Source organism: Muntiacus reevesi, chromosome 16, assembly GCF_963930625.1.
Source record: "Muntiacus reevesi chromosome 16, mMunRee1.1, whole genome shotgun sequence".
In the NCBI taxonomy this organism is placed as follows: Eukaryota; Metazoa; Chordata; class Mammalia; order Artiodactyla; family Cervidae; genus Muntiacus; species Muntiacus reevesi.
In genome coordinates, this window is record NC_089264.1 from 2,610,587 (window position 1) to 2,626,266 (window position 15,680).

The 15,680-nt window shown below is 40.5% G+C and overlaps 1 protein-coding gene across 1 annotated transcript in view; it reads right to left on the minus strand.

Moving 5' to 3' along the window:
- Positions 1-3,236: 3,236 nt before the first annotated feature.
- Positions 3,237-15,680, minus strand: part of TMA16 (translation machinery associated 16 homolog) — a 39,041-nt gene continuing 26,597 nt past the window's right edge. Inside the window, exons 3-7 of the mRNA XM_065907228.1 lie at positions 10,584-10,621; positions 9,300-9,384; positions 8,086-8,234; positions 5,140-5,182; positions 3,237-3,461 (exon numbers count right to left, since the gene is read on the minus strand). Of these exons, the coding sequence (XP_065763300.1) occupies positions 3,281-3,461; positions 5,140-5,182; positions 8,086-8,234; positions 9,300-9,384; positions 10,584-10,621 (496 nt within the window). The 3' untranslated portion in view covers positions 3,237-3,280. The remainder of the gene's footprint in view (positions 3,462-5,139; positions 5,183-8,085; positions 8,235-9,299; positions 9,385-10,583; positions 10,622-15,680) is intronic.

Here is a 15,680-nt window from a genome sequence, read left to right on the forward strand (position 1 = left end):
ATGAAAATAATCTACACAGACTTTCAAACTCTGTTTTAAAGAAAAAAAAAATTAAGAAAAATCAGAATGCAATCCAGAAAAAGATTCTCTGATGAATAAGGCTTGGATATACAAAAGAATGTAACAGTATTTTCCTACTCAGAGGTAATAAAAACTAAAAGAGGGAATCTAATTCAAACCTAAGCAGGTTGGTGATCAGTGAAGAAAACACCCCAACTGCAGCCCCAGCTTTGAAGCTTGAATTCAGGGTCTAATTGGATGTGTTCATTCTTCTGTCCAAACAGAACATGTGCATTTGTCTTCTCAGCCTCCCAAATTACAACAAACAAACCTAGATCATAAATCATTGTCACTGTGTGTTTAGCCAGTGACCAAAACCGGGAGCTGTGACAGAGACACCAAGGGTGGGGTAGACTCCTTAACCCAGGGAAGTGGCAGGGCAGGAAGCAGAGTCCTGAACAAGGCAGATCAGCAAGATCCAGCAGGGGGGAAACAGTCTGCGCTGGAGTTTAAGCCAGTTCACTCCTTACCGCGGCACACAAGGAAAGAGGAAGAGGCGCCAGCTCCTAGGGAGTCCTGCCCCAGAGAGGAGGCACAGGAAGAAAGGGGCACACGTGATCAGTAACACTGCACGAGGCGGGGGCGCCCTGTTGCTGAGAAGGCAGGACCACAGTGCACCTAGGCCCTTTCGCAGCCTGCAGCCACAGCGGGCTGAGAAGGAAGTCTCACACTTTATCAGAACCTGCAGGCGGTGACAAGCTGTCCACTTATTCCCCCGGAAAACAGGGAGACAGACATGCAGTGCCCCGTGGAAGCACAGCACCCCACGTCTTCCTGCTCTAGGAAGACCACATGGCACTCTTCTGAGGCTCAGGAACGCCGCGGCCCAGCCTGGCCTCAGAGGACACACACGCTCATCAGGGGGCCAGCACCAAGCTGTCCCCACCCGGGACATGGCTTGACCACCCTGGGGCAGGACAGGCAGACAGTGTGTCTGAAACGAGGCCAGCCTGGGGCATGTGGAGAGGATGTCAGCAATCAGAGCACCTCAGGCCTCTCTGACCATGGTGGTTGTTTAGTCTGGCCGTGGTACAGAACGTGAATTTCATTCCAAACATGCTGGATGTCAATGTAGGTTCATCAGTTATAACATGTGTACCATCTGGTGGTGGATATTGGTAAGCGGGAGGTTATGCATGTGGGGCTAGGGAGTATATGGGAAATCTCTTTACTTTCCTCTTGATTTTAATGTGAACCTAAAATTATTTTTTAAAAAAGAGGTCAAGAATAAAATCACACCTTATCAAATAAACATGCCAAAGAGGACACCTATTTAATCTTCCGTCCTGAAGCATAAGGATTACAAGAGCAGAAAACGCTATTTAAGGTGAACAGAGTCCCAGAGAGAGACCAATGCCTGCAAGGCAAGGAAGTGTCTAGGTATTAGGAATAGCGGCTACAGATAGCAGTTAGTGGCTGAGTTTAGAAATATATCCTAAGCCTAAATTCGTGGACTTCAGCTGGCTGATTTAGACCAGGGATTGGCAAACTCTGGCAAGCAGGTCAAACCTAGTCTGTAGCCTATCTGGGTATGGCCATGATGGGTTTCACATTTTTAAAGGGTGGTAAAACACACATACATGTATAAGAATATGCAACAGACACTACATTTGGCCTACAATATCTAAAATATTTACTATCTGCCATTTTATTATCTGTCCACCGCGAGTTTACAAAGAAGAATTGCCAACAAAGTGTTACTTTTACTCGGTTCCATGGCTGTGGACTAGAGAAGCTATCTCTCAAAGGTTTAACACTGACAGAAAAGGGGGTGGGACAAGCATCACTGCAGAAAGAACATGTTCCATAGACAATGGTTAAGGGGACCATTTAAGAGGATTACTCTAAAGACAAATGATCTCTTAGGTTACTCTGGTCTAGCCAGAGTAATGACAATTACTAGCCAGTAAATGACAATTACAGTCCTAAATTCATTCAACAAGCACTTATCTGTTCTGGTTCCAAGCAGTATAGCCTGTTATATTTTCTGCTTTGATAGCACAGGGAAAACTAGAAATAAATCTTGGAGGAGAATGTTCTGCCATTTTCACAAGTTATTCATCTAACAGTAATGCTTTTTAAATACCAGACTGGATAAAGCAGTTTTTACTCTCTTTACTGTAATTTATGACTCAGTTTTTATAGTCATTTTGAAACAAAAAATGAATTCCCTTCCCCCTAGAAGGAAATTTTCCAATGACCAAAGAGATAAGAACTTACTATATAACCATAAAACCATACTTTTGCATGGATTACCTAAAGTCAAAGCAAGTCAGCAATAGTTAAATCACTAAACATTAAATAATAAGAACCTTAAATTAAGTAAAATTATAGAATAAGTTTTATTTCTAACCTTCTGAAGTAAAAAAGCTGTTAACAACACAGTTGACACCTGGTTACCTCATACAGAATTTTTTTTTCCCTTGAAAATGCACTTTCACTGCACTCTTTAGGAAACAGGCCAGAAAAAACTTGCATTTAACAAGTTCTGTTAAGAACATTCTACCACATTCATGTTTTTCATGATGTTGGAAACACTGAGTTACATGTCAATTTAACCTATCTCTCAGAAGAAGAAATAAGACAATTGAAATAACTAGTTCTCTAATCTTTAGTTCTGTTTCCACAAATAAAATCTAATACTTTTCACAATGAGAAAGTAAAAAATAATATAAAAACAAAACTAGCCAACCTGAAATCATTTATCCCCTTTATCCATATAACAGGTTAATAACAGGAGATCCACAGAAGAATATGTTGGTGATTCTTCTTTAACCACTTACCTAACTCTGGGTCAAAGATAATAAATAACAGCAATGTACAATCCATAAGTGTTTATAAATTCTGTATCACATTTTCCCTATTTTATAAGGAAAGAAAACAGGTTTGATGTGTAAGAGGAAGAACAGTGAAAAACACTGCTAAAAGGCAGTTTTGCTGTCATCACTGCTTACTCAAGAAGTACCCACATTAACCTTCTAGCAAAATGGCTACTGCCTATGACCCAAAATGTGATAGGTGATTCTAAGTAAACATGCTTAATATAAATGAAAAGCAACATTCCTTTTTAAGTAAAAATTGCCACACTGTTTTTGAAACCGAAAATATAAGAGTAAGGTAAAACAGCAAATTCGTGTGTTGAGACAATTATTTACCATAATCAATTCAAGTATAACTTGGAAGTTCTCAAATTATTTATTTTCAACTCAAGCAAAGACACTTAGGCCACCGCAGTCATTTCCTCGTCTGTGTCACTTGACTCATCTTTCAGTTCCAATTCCCCTAAATCTCTGTCTACAGCTGTCACAGCTTTCTTCTTACACTTCTTGGGCACCGCATCACTAGCACAGACTTTTCTCATTTTAATGTTTGGCAATTTCTTCAGATCAAAATCCCATTCCCTAGACAAAAGAGAGAATGCAGAGAGTTGGTGAGGTGGGGAATGAAGTCAATATTCAAAACTATGCAGAAAAAAGTTTATAAATTTACAGCAGACTCAAATGTGCTAGACGGAAACAATATAAATGCACCAGGAAAAAAAAAAAAAAGTCCCCAAAACTAAGGTTTGCATTTTCCACACTTAGCGTACTTTCTCATTCATCTATAGTATGTTATAGTTGCTCACTCACGTCTGACACTTTGCGACCCCATGGACTGTAGCCCGCTAAGTTCCTCTGTCCATGGGATCTCCTAGGCAAGAATACTGGAGTGGGTTGCCATTCCCGTCTCCAGGGGATCTTCCTGACCCAGGGATCGAACCCAGGTCTCCAGTACTGCAAGCAGATTCTTTACCATCTGAGCCACCAGGGAAGCCCCATTAATCTATAATAGCAGTTAACTGCCCAGGGAATTTCACATGTTCAAGATTTTTAGAACAATGCAGGAAAACATTAGGTAGAAGTTACAAGGACACTGTTCCCTTCTTTTATGATTCTTAACCTGAATACTTCCCTCTATCAGGACATACAGTATCAGGAAATCTCAAAAGCAGGCACTATACCACACTGGAAAATCTCCAAAATGCAGAGTCAGAAAAGGTTTTCCTCTTCACACACGATGGTAAGTCACAATTAAGTTTCAGCAACCAAACAATTCTTATAACAGAAAACTTCCAGTTTTTCAACCTCAGCATTTCTGTGACAATCCTATGCTCAGTTATTTTGGGAGCAAAATGAAGACTGTTTTGAGAATTGAACTCTAGCTAGATAAAAATACTAACAGTCTATGCTAATTTCTTCTCATTTTTGGCTTTCTTTGGAGGAGGAAGAATCTATACCGTTTTACTGAATAAAGGGAATACTTACATATCTGACTACTTAATAATACAGGCAAAAAAATTAACATCTGAAAAAATCTTAAGCTGTATGTACTTACATTATAACTACATGTAAATGAGTTAAAAAGTGAACCACTTCTTAAATACGACTGATAAATTTTATGAGCTGAGATTTTATGAACATTAAATATTTTCTATAAATTCAGAAGTATAATAATATAAAATAAACAAAGGTTTTAAATAATATGGACTTAATTTATCTACTTTCGGTTAAAATTTCAGGCTGATCAACATGACCTACCTAAGGTCAAAGTGATTAATAAAAATTATTTTCTAAAGAAAAATAATTTATGTTTGAAAACCAAAAACTGGAAATCCTACTCACTGGTCTTTCTGGTCACAGAGTACTATTAGAGAGATCACTGGGTCACCTGGTTCTTTATGATTCCCTTCCCACCAACCAACTTCTCCAGAAGGAGGTGCTGCAAACAGTCTGGGAATGGGTCTCTGAGCCATCAAGTCTGCTGCTGACAGTTTTTTTTTTTTTTTTACATAACAGAGAGGAACAGTGATATCATGTTCTTTTAAATGCTATATTGAAGAATTTTGAAGTATTTTGTAAAACAAAAGCACTAGGACACTATCATTTCAGGCATTTCTAACAAATGTAACTTAGGAAAATTCTTACTTATCTGATGAAAGAGAGGTTAAAAAGGACCCCTGAATACTCAAAAGGGAAGAAAGTTTACCTATCATGTATTTTACATGCAGCTTTAAAGAAAAAAAAAATGCAACAAACTCACCTAAAAGTTTTCAGATTATCTGCATTTAAAATGTCTGGAATCTCTGGAAAAGAAAATATATTTATTAGGTAAAGTCTTCTATTACAGTATTTATAGTTTCTTCCTTTATTATCTCAGGAAGAAAAAGAAATAACTGATAAGAGAGAATAATGCCCAAAGCAAAACAAACTTTCAAAGCATGATTACAAAGCTATAATGAAAAGAAGTTTCAAAAGTATAAAGGACTTAGTTTAATAAGGTGATTAAAAAAACCAACACTATTAAATAATGCATTCTAAAATAGAATCTATAAAATGAAACGAATCTACAACAAAAATGTTTGACCTTTACAACAGCTTCAGAAAATAAGACTGTGAGTGAGGAATGGCTATGTTAAACAGGGGCAAGACGGAGAGATGTTAGTACGTAGTCTTCACTGAATCACTGACAGCATCTCTGACCATTTGCCCATGTTTCTAGATGCCTGTAGACTTGTGTCACCACATTCCCTGGGCTGAGGCATAACCAGAACACAAAGTCTGAGATTTAGCACTGGCTTCACCACCAGTAGGATGCCTGACCTGGGATGTGCTGTCAATTACTGCTACTCAGCCTGATGGCTTCAGGTCGAGACTGAAGGAGGCCATCACTAGGGCAGAGCTGAGATTCAGGTGGCTCGAGCCACGGAGAGCAGAGCAGCAGTGCCAGTCATCAGACTCCAGGTGTACCTGGCTGATGAGCTGGATGTGGGATCTGAAATGTCCGCAGGATGACGGGCAAGTGGTGATGTCACTGCCTGAAACAGGGATTGTACAGAAGGAGCCAGTTTTAGGAGAAAAGCTGGGCTTTGCTTTGGGACATGCCAAACTGGAGCTGTCTAGAAGACATTTAAGCAGAGATTTTAAGAAACTCAAGTTTGAGTCTGGAGTTCTAGGGACAAGTTAGGATTGACAACATAAATTTGGAAGTCATGACATTTAGATGGTATTTAAAAGCATAGGATTAAATGAGATAAATGCAGGACCTGGTATAAACTGGAAAGACAAGAGGCCCAAGGACAGAATTCTGGGCCAATTATTTAGTCTGTGAGGTTATGAGAAGGAGTTAACTTAGAAAACTGACATTATGGCCAGTAAACTAGGAGGAAAACCGGGAAAGGACAGCGGCTACTACCCCAAATAAAAAGTGTGACAAAAAACGAAGGGATCATCTGTACCAAAGGCTGCACAGAAGCTGACTATGAGAATAGGTACCCAGTACACTACCTCTGTCTTAGTAACTTAAACAGTTCATCAGCGACGAGGACTTTGAGTGGTGGCTACAAAAGCCTAATTTAAGGGCTTCCAAAGACAATGGAAGATGAAGAAATGGAGACTATAAGCACAGACAAATTTATGTGAAAGGACACAGGAGTGGTTGAAGCTTTCCCTCAATCCCTACATGTCACATGCAATCTCGTTTAACTTTTAAACGACCTGGGAAGGGGAGGTGTACGATCCATCTCTATTTTTAAATGGAAGGTAACAAGGCTGGGGAGTGGGTAAGAAGTAACTTGTCCTGTTATACAGTAAGCTGCAAGGGTCTCAGTACAGATCTAACCTGTTCTAAAGCTATTCTGTTTTTTTTTCTTTTTTTTTCCAGTAAAAAAACTCATTTCTTAGGAATGCTGAAGAGGAACTGCCATCTACTCAGGGTTCCTAGTGTTACTGAAGGTGATAAGTGAAGGTGATAAGTTAACCTTCTGACTGCGAAGACATCCAACTCAATGAACCTACTGCCAGCTTCTGACACAGCTGCAGAAAACAACTGCCCCAGCCAATCAGAACACCCCAGGTTAACTGATCACTGGAGGGAACCCATTCTCCTTTCTGGCATCTTCATAAACAGGAAGCCCCTGAAACCCTGGGCATTCCACCTGTGACCCTTACAATGGCAGGACCCCCGGCCCCTGCTTGCCCCCTCTTTCTCTACTGGAGCCCTCACCGTGTGCCCCTCAGGGTACCTCTGGGACCTGCAAGCGCTAAATTTTGTGTTTTTCAAAGCTCCCTGCGGGGTGTTGCTGAAGTGCACCCTGCAGTCATAGTAAGAAACCGCCAGGGAGGCTTGGCCTGAGGGGAGAACGCCTGCGGGGGGCCGCCCCAGGTTTTCCTGGATCAAGTGTTGCTATAGCCAGGGCTGGGACCTACATGGCAGGAGCCAGCAGGATAACGCCTTCAGGCTCCTACTGTTATTATTAAAGCTAAAAAAACCTTATTTTCCTATTAAACATTTCATTTACTGAACTCTCCAAGCCAGTCCACACATGAGTGCCTACAGGGACCAGGCAGGGAACGTCGGGGACCACGGAATGCTAAGTCTAAAAGTGATGGCTGCTGTTCTGCTCTAGCAGACAATGCTGTCAGACCGTATGTTTAATGGGCATCCAGAAATCTACATTCTTCATGTGAAATCAGCAGATCTTTCTATTGGCGTATGACAATGCATACGCCAATCAAACATTACTTGCAGGCCATGAGCAGCCTTTGGTTGTTCTCTGCTAGTGGGCTTTGCAAGCCCTTGCAAGTGCCCTCTCCTCTCCTCCTACGCACTTTTCTTTAGACAGTGCTGCTAAACGAACAACACACTTGTCTTCAGGAACTGTAAGAAATGTTATACTGCTAAGAAAGAAAATTTGATTTCTGTAATTTCTCAAGAATGGCTGCAACAAGTATAGCTCTTTAATGTGATTGGAGACAGGCAAGTAATAACCCTAAACCAGAGCAGGTTAAGCACATGCCTGAAGGGAGAGGAAAACATTACTATCATAGTAGAAAAACATCACTGTCAAAATCGACAGTTTTGGGAATGTAGGAAAAAAAAAGAATTAAAAAATTCCAAATATTCAAAAAGAGAAAAGGAAAATCGAAGTCAACTAGATAAACAGAACAAGTGACAGTGACAAGACAGCAGGAAGCAGCATGGGCGCACCGAGGCCGTGGACCTGGTACTGCCGCCGCTCCCGCTCCAGGGTCTGCCTGATGGCCGCCTCCCGAGAGCAGTGCCTCCGGCCCTGCCTGTCCTTGAAGCTGTTCCGCAACTCAATCTGCTCCAGCTCACTGCTGAATCGATTCAAATACCTGAAAAACAAGAGGGTCTGATTTACAATGTCTGTTTGGTGTACATTACTTCATTTAAAACATAATCCCCAGCCACTGCCTGTCCTTCTCAAATTTTTATTTTCCTCTAGACTCCTTCAAGTTCTCAGACCTCAGACTTTCTCTTGATAACTCAACCACTTTCAAAACTTCTGTGAACAAATCAAAGTCTGCCATTACAGTGTCTATTAAACTCCAGGTCCTCACACTCCACTACCTCCTGGATGTCTCCATCTGGCTTAACAGGTGACATCTTAACACGCCCTCCGCCCTGCCCCTAGTCCCCTCCGAACCTGCTCCACCTCTGCCCTGGGCCCTGCCCTCATTCACGCAGATGAAGACTGGATCACCCTGACTCCTCTCTCTCCCCTTTATGCCACATTTAAGTCTTCACTGAAGATTGAGACTTTTACCCCCCGTTAAACTCTCTAGACATTTCCATCTTTCTTTACCACACTGCTCCCACCACCACCATTTGCCTGGACAGTTTCATCAGCCTCTTAATAGTCTGTCCCCTCGTCCACTTTCCTCACTCTCAAAAGTTTAAATGTGAGCATCGCAGCTACTTGCTATTCAAAGTCTCCTGTGACTCCCACTGTCCTTGGGTAAAGTTCAAACTCTTACAATGATATCTGAGATATTTATGTGTTGCTTGTTTATTCAAACTGTCACAATTCCCTCCCGGAACCTATTATCTCAGTGATAGTAAATGCCTGGCAGATCACTAAATATGCTGCTCCCATCCCCAGGTCTTTCAGATCTTGTTCTCTCTGCCTAGACACTCTTCAAACTACCTCACCTCCATCTTCAGATGTGAGTTCTGATGTCATTTGTCAAGGAAGTCAAGAAACTGGGTCACCTACCATTCTGAGGCTCAGAAAGGTGATGAGCCTACTAAAATGACTAAGCTAGTATACAAATCAAAAGTCTTTATAACAAAGTCTATCTGCTTGTCTATAAATCCAGAACAGAAGTCTGCATCTTGCAGAACCAAGTTGGGGAATTCTTCTTACTGACCCTTTGCTCATTAACGTGCCCAGTGTTTACCTTTCAATTAATTCACAAGCATCTCTTTTTGAATATCCTACTTTTTTGGGATCAAGGTGATTTTGAAACCACTGCAGTTTTTCACCTATAACAACAAGTACCAAAACAGTTTAACACCATAAGTCATCATTTAAGCAGAGGTATTCATTATAATTCTCAACATCAATGTGTTTAAAACAGTATCAACATTTATTTCAAAGTTAAATATAAAGTTTTGTGTGGGTTCAAAGCTAACTAAACCAGCCTGTCAGAAACTGAACTGTCACATTTTAATTTGGGGAAGAGACAAAGGTAGGAAGGATGCTTTTCTGTATGTATTTCTTATCCAGTAAGGATACAAAACATTTTTTAAAAGAAAGAATACGCTAAAAGAACATGAAGTTCCAACTATTTATAAAGCAAAGGATAGAACTTGTCTGAAATAACAAAAGGAGAGTTTGATTAGATTAATGAAGAGCATGGTATGTGCTGAACTTTTAAAGAGCAGCAGGCACTATGTCCAGGCACAGAGCTTGACTTTTACAATCCTATGAGGATTATTATTATTACCTCCATTTAGAAGAGAAAGGTTAAGTAAGTTCAGGGCCTCAAAGTCAGTAAATACACTAAGCATACAAGATCTGCCGTATACTATGCAGAATAACTGACATGTACTATCAAAGAGCTAGCAGACTTCGTGCTTATGAGTCGATCTGACCATAGCGGTGCCACTTTCAGTAAGATTTCTCAGTATTACAAATCAAGAAATGGCCCTACCCAGGATTACTGGTAAACCATTTACAAATACGATTCTGCTGTCTGATAAGGCAGTAGAGTGAATGGTTTGAATATCTTTCATTTTAGTTATAAAGCCTAGTAGCTACTCTTTTGAAATCTCAGACTTATCAGATAACCTTACCAATAATAAATCTGATCACACACCCACACACACACATAAAAGGACTGTGACACTGAGATATAGACTGAGGATATATTCACATCATTAAACATGAATTCCTGTTTCCAAAACCCTTCATAATTCTAATGGTTAGAAAGCTAGAATTAAACTGGAGAGAGAAAGGGATGGATACAGGTAGATACTAAACAATTTCTAAAAAACTGAGCTAGATATTAACACTGCTCTAACAGTTTAATGACTGACTTTATTTTAATCAAGTCTGGTAGAAAAAATTCACTTAATCTGACAAAATCACTTTTATCTGGTAGAGATAAAAACAGTATTTCACTAAGAGAGTCAAGAGAAAATAAGTAAGGGAAGAACTTCAAACAAGTAAATCCACTTACCAATAAGGCTGAGACGCAACGCCTTTTCATTCTTCAATCTCGGGAGAAAAAGTGCATGTGTGTTAGAAAACTTGCAAAACAAGTTTTAAAAATCTGAAAAAACAACAAAAACTACCCAAAGAACCTCAATTCAAAGATCACTTTTATGCATATGAAATTAATCTTCTTACAGAAGAAACACTGACACCATGCTTCTCTTTTAAATCACTGAAACAAAATGTTACTAGAAATTTTTTTCTGCTCTACAGTGACTAAAGGATACCTATAAAACTGGTTTTGAAAACACAAAGGAAAGCTTGTCTGAATTTTGTAATATGCATGATGCTTGTGCACAGAAGAGTAACGAGGACCTTCTAGAAAACAGCGCTGCCATCAAGACCAAAATGCATCACTGTCATCTTTTAAACTTCAACAGGAATAAAACAAAATGCTTACTTTTCATTAATTTGATACAAATTATAACAAAGAAAAAGAACTCATTTACTCTCAGAAAATGGCCTACATGATCATGTGCCTCCCACTGTTGCTATTTTGAATTCTAATCCATTCAGGGACTTCCCTAGCAGTCCAGTGGTTATGTCTGAGCTTCCATCGCAGGGGGCATGGGTTTCTCTCTGGTCAGGGAACTAAGATCCCACAGGAGGACAAGAAAAGAAAAAACTCTTTTCCATTCAGAAAAGAGCGATGCTAGTGAGAGGGTAACAGGCAGGAAGGCTGCTGCTGCTGCTAAGTCACTTCAGTCGTGTCCGACTCTGTGCGACCCCATAGACGGCAGCCCACCAGGCTCCCCCGTCCCTGGGATTCTCCAGGCAAGAACACTGGAGTGGGCTGCCATTTCCTTCTCCAATGCATGAAAGTGAAAAGTGAAAGTGAAGTCGCTCAGTCGTGTCCAACTCTTAGCGACCCCATGGACCGCAGCCCACCAGGTTCCTCCGTTCATGGGATTTTCCAGGTGAGAGTACTGGAGTGGGGTACTATTGCCTTCTCCAGGCAGGAAGGCTAGGGATCTCCAAATGGAGGCAATAGGCTGCAATCATCACAAGTTTTTTCTCTATGTCAGGAGGAAACAGACTAAAATTGTCAGATTTTTTTTCCTCCTCTATACAAAATTAAAAGGAGGTTTCCTTTAAAATTGTGTTGCCATGATAACACCTGGTTCCACCTGAACTTAACTTTTCTCAGCCCTTGAGCTAACCAATGTGTTTTTCTCACAGAAATGTTTTTCTTAAGTTATGTTAATGAACAATGTTATTTACCTTAGACTCTGTCTTTCTTCAAGTCAGTTCCAACTAAGACTCAGAACGGACTTAACAAACCAGTATGTTTTACTCTGGCAAATGTTCTCTTAAGCTATGTTAATGAGATTACAAATTTGCTTGGAAACCAAACCTGCCTTTCTTCAAGATTCATGGCAATCGTGTTATGGCCTGGGATGACTCACCTTGTGCCAATGTTATCTCAAAATACATGTTATGGGTGAGGGGCCTGGTGCCACTCTCTGAGTTCTGAGACATTTCCTTCCTCTAATTAGCTGCCTGCTAATAGGTATATAACTTACTGCTAAAGACTAGCGGGGGTGGGGGTGGGGGGCACTCTTTCTGCCCCCTTCTGATGTGTATGTCAGAAGCTTTCTCTATCTCTTTTATACTTTAATAAAACTTTAATACAGAAAAGCTCTGAGTGATCAAGCCCTGTCACTGGCCCCAGGTTGAATTCCTCTCCTCTGGAGGCCAAGAATCCCAGCGATTTTAATGGCTCAGCAATAACCTTTCACTAGCTTTTTTTCAATGTTTAATGCTATCAACTAGGGATACAGCAATGAAGGAAAAAAAATCCTCTGTCCCTGCACTAACAAAGCAGATCAGATTTACCCTCCCACTTTAAACAACTAGAAAACCAGAGAAATAAAATGAAGCCTTTTTAACAAAAATATTTCAGCCACAGAATGGGAGAAAATATTCACAATATAAATAACATACAAGACTTGCATTAAGAATATATAAAAGGTTTTTACTACTTAACAATGGACAAACTGAAAATCAAAAGGGAAAAGATTTTAACAGATTTTTCATCAAATCAGAGACATAAAAGCAAACACTAAACACATAAAAATATATAATTAGTCATAAAGAAATACAAATAAAAACCACACTGAGACATTACTGTACACCCACTAGATTGGCTCAAATCTGTTTTAAAAATGATAATACATGTCTGAGAGGGAACAGAGGTTAAGTCCCTTCAGTCGTGTCCAACTCTTTGCAACCCCGTGGACTGTAGCCAGCCAGGCTCCTGTGCCCACGGGATTTCCCAGGCCAAGAATTCTGGAGTGGGTTGCTATTTCGTCCTCCAGACAATCTTCCAGACCCAGAGGTTGAACCAACAACTCTTGCGTCTCCTGCATTGGCAGGCAGATTACTACTAGCACCACCTGGGAAGCCCAACTCTTATACATCAGTGGTGAAAAAAATTAAAATGGCATTATCACTTCAGATAAGGTAAATTTTTTATTATACATACTTAAACATTACACCTCCCACATGACTTCATTCTTTTCAATAAGTTTTTTAAAAATTCAATTTCTTATTTACTTAAAACATACACCTGCTGTGCATGTGTGTGCTGCTTCAGTCACGTCAGACTCTTTGCGACCCTATGGATTGTAGTTCTCCAGGCTCCCCTGTCCATAGGATTCTCTAGGCAAGAATACGGAGGGGGTTGCCATGCCCGCCTCCAGGGGATCTTCCTGACCCAGGGACTGAACTCGAGTCTCTTGTGTCTCTTGCACTGGCAGGTAGATCCTTTACCGCTAGCACCACCTGGGAAGCCCGTATCGACTATATAGTCCAGCAATTCCAGTTCTAAGAACAGAGAAAAATGTTTGATGTCCACGAAAATACCTGTACATGTTTATGGCAATTTTATCTGTATGCAACAGCAGGGTTGATCATTTTCACTTAAACATCCGCCAGTAACAAGTAAGGCTTTGAGGACCATGTGGCTGGTCTGTCATAACTACTCATCTCTGCCATCACAGCCACAAACATGAAAGGAATAGGCAGAGCTGCCTTCCAATAAAACAAACTGCTTTTATAAAAATGGATGGATGGCCACTCAAGTTTGCAGACCCTGAGAAAAGCCCAAAAGTATAAACAATCCAAATGATTATCAACAGGTAAATGGATAAAACCTACATATCCATACAATGAAATACTACTCAGTAATAAAAGAGAAAGACAACCTGTTGTTCATCACTAAGTCGTGTCTGACTTTACAACCCCGTGGACAACAGCACCCTAGGCTTCCCTTTCCTCCACCAGCTCTCAGAGCTTGCTCAAATTCACATCCATCAAGTTGGTGACGCCATCCAACCACCTCATCCTCTGCCATTCACTTCTCCTTTTGCCCTCAATCTTTCCCAGCATCAGGGGCTTTTCCAATGAGTTGGCACTTCGCATTAGATAGCCAAAGTACTGGACCTTCAGCTTCACATCAGTCCTTCCCCAATGAAAGACAACTAATATATGCAATTGCATGGATAAGCTTCATGCTAAATGAAAAAGACTGGCACAAAAAACTGCATACAGTATGATTTCACTTACATGAAACACTAGGAAAGATAGATATCATCTATTTTTTTTCCATTTATTTTTATTAGTTGGAGGCTAACTACTTCACAACATTGTAAGTGGGTTTTGTCATACATTGACATGAATCAGCCATGGAGTTACATCTATTAAACAACAAAACAACAGGTGCCCAAGGCTAGGGGTGGAGGGCTAAGACCTGTCTGGGAAGATTTTGGGGAGGATGAAAACACACTCTAGCATACTGATCATGGGGGCTGCACCATGTACTGTCAAAACTCAAATGCTGCACACTTAAATTACGTCTGTTTTGTCATATGCTTTTTAAACCTCAAAGATGATTTTTAAAAAGAAGTACAGAACACGATTTAATAAGGCTGAGAATGACTCTGAGAAGAATTCATTCCTTTCAAATCAGCCTAGAGGGAAGAGTTTAGTTAGAAGTCAAGTTTGCTATGGTTCTGAATGAATACACTGGAGGCCTGAACTACAGGGGAGTGAAGCTGGAATGAAAGAGAGAGATCTGAGACTAAATTCTCCAAGTTGTTATCTAGATTCTTACCCATTATGTTTGTTAAGTGAAATTATTTTCATTTGATATCTATAGTTCTTTGCTACATACTCTATGGGACAAAATATGACAGTATACAAAATGTTGCTATGCTGAGAATTCATAAAACAAATGATATAGAATGATATAGAACAGTAACTATTTCCTGCCTATAAATTGAGCATCACTTGAAATGCACTAGTTCTCAAACTGCACTAATTTCTTTAATAGGAACAGAAGAGGTATTTCATATAGTCCTAAATCAGAGCATTCAAATGCTGAAGATAAACAGTGTCTGACTCCTACTCTACACCGCTATTCAAGCCTTCAGTATCTTCAGGTATTCAGAGTCCACCTGATGAACCCAGCAGCTCGTGTCTGTACCCTCTCCCTCTGCTCAAGGGCACTGCACCCTAACAATACCCACCCCAAACTTCCCCTATCTCTGTAAAAATAAATCTTAGGAAGTAGTACAAAGAATCCTCCAGCTGTTGACTATCTTTCTTCCTTATAAAATCAAGGATCTGTGCTGGGCAGGATGTGGTAATACCTAAGAGGGTCCCCAACGCAGATTCCTGCTGTTTTGACATTCACACCCTTGTCCTCCCTGAGTGTGGCTGGACCTCATGGCTCACTTTTAAACACCAAAACAGTGCATACTGGGAGGGATGTCATCTGAAAGTGACAGTACAAACACTGTCTTCCATCCTGTTCACCCCTCTTCCTCTGACTCCCTCTGACAAGGGAAGCCCAAGAACATTGGAGTGGGTAGCCCATCCCTTCTCCAGCGGATCTTCCCGACTGGAGTCAACTGCATTGCAGGCGGATTCTTCACCAACTGAGCTATCAGGGAAGTCCTGTATCAGGAAACCCCTAGTGGGGCAGCCCGAAAAACTGTTTTAATACACTTTAGGGGTGTATCTCAGGTACACTAAAGTTAGTGAAATACTGGTATAGGTG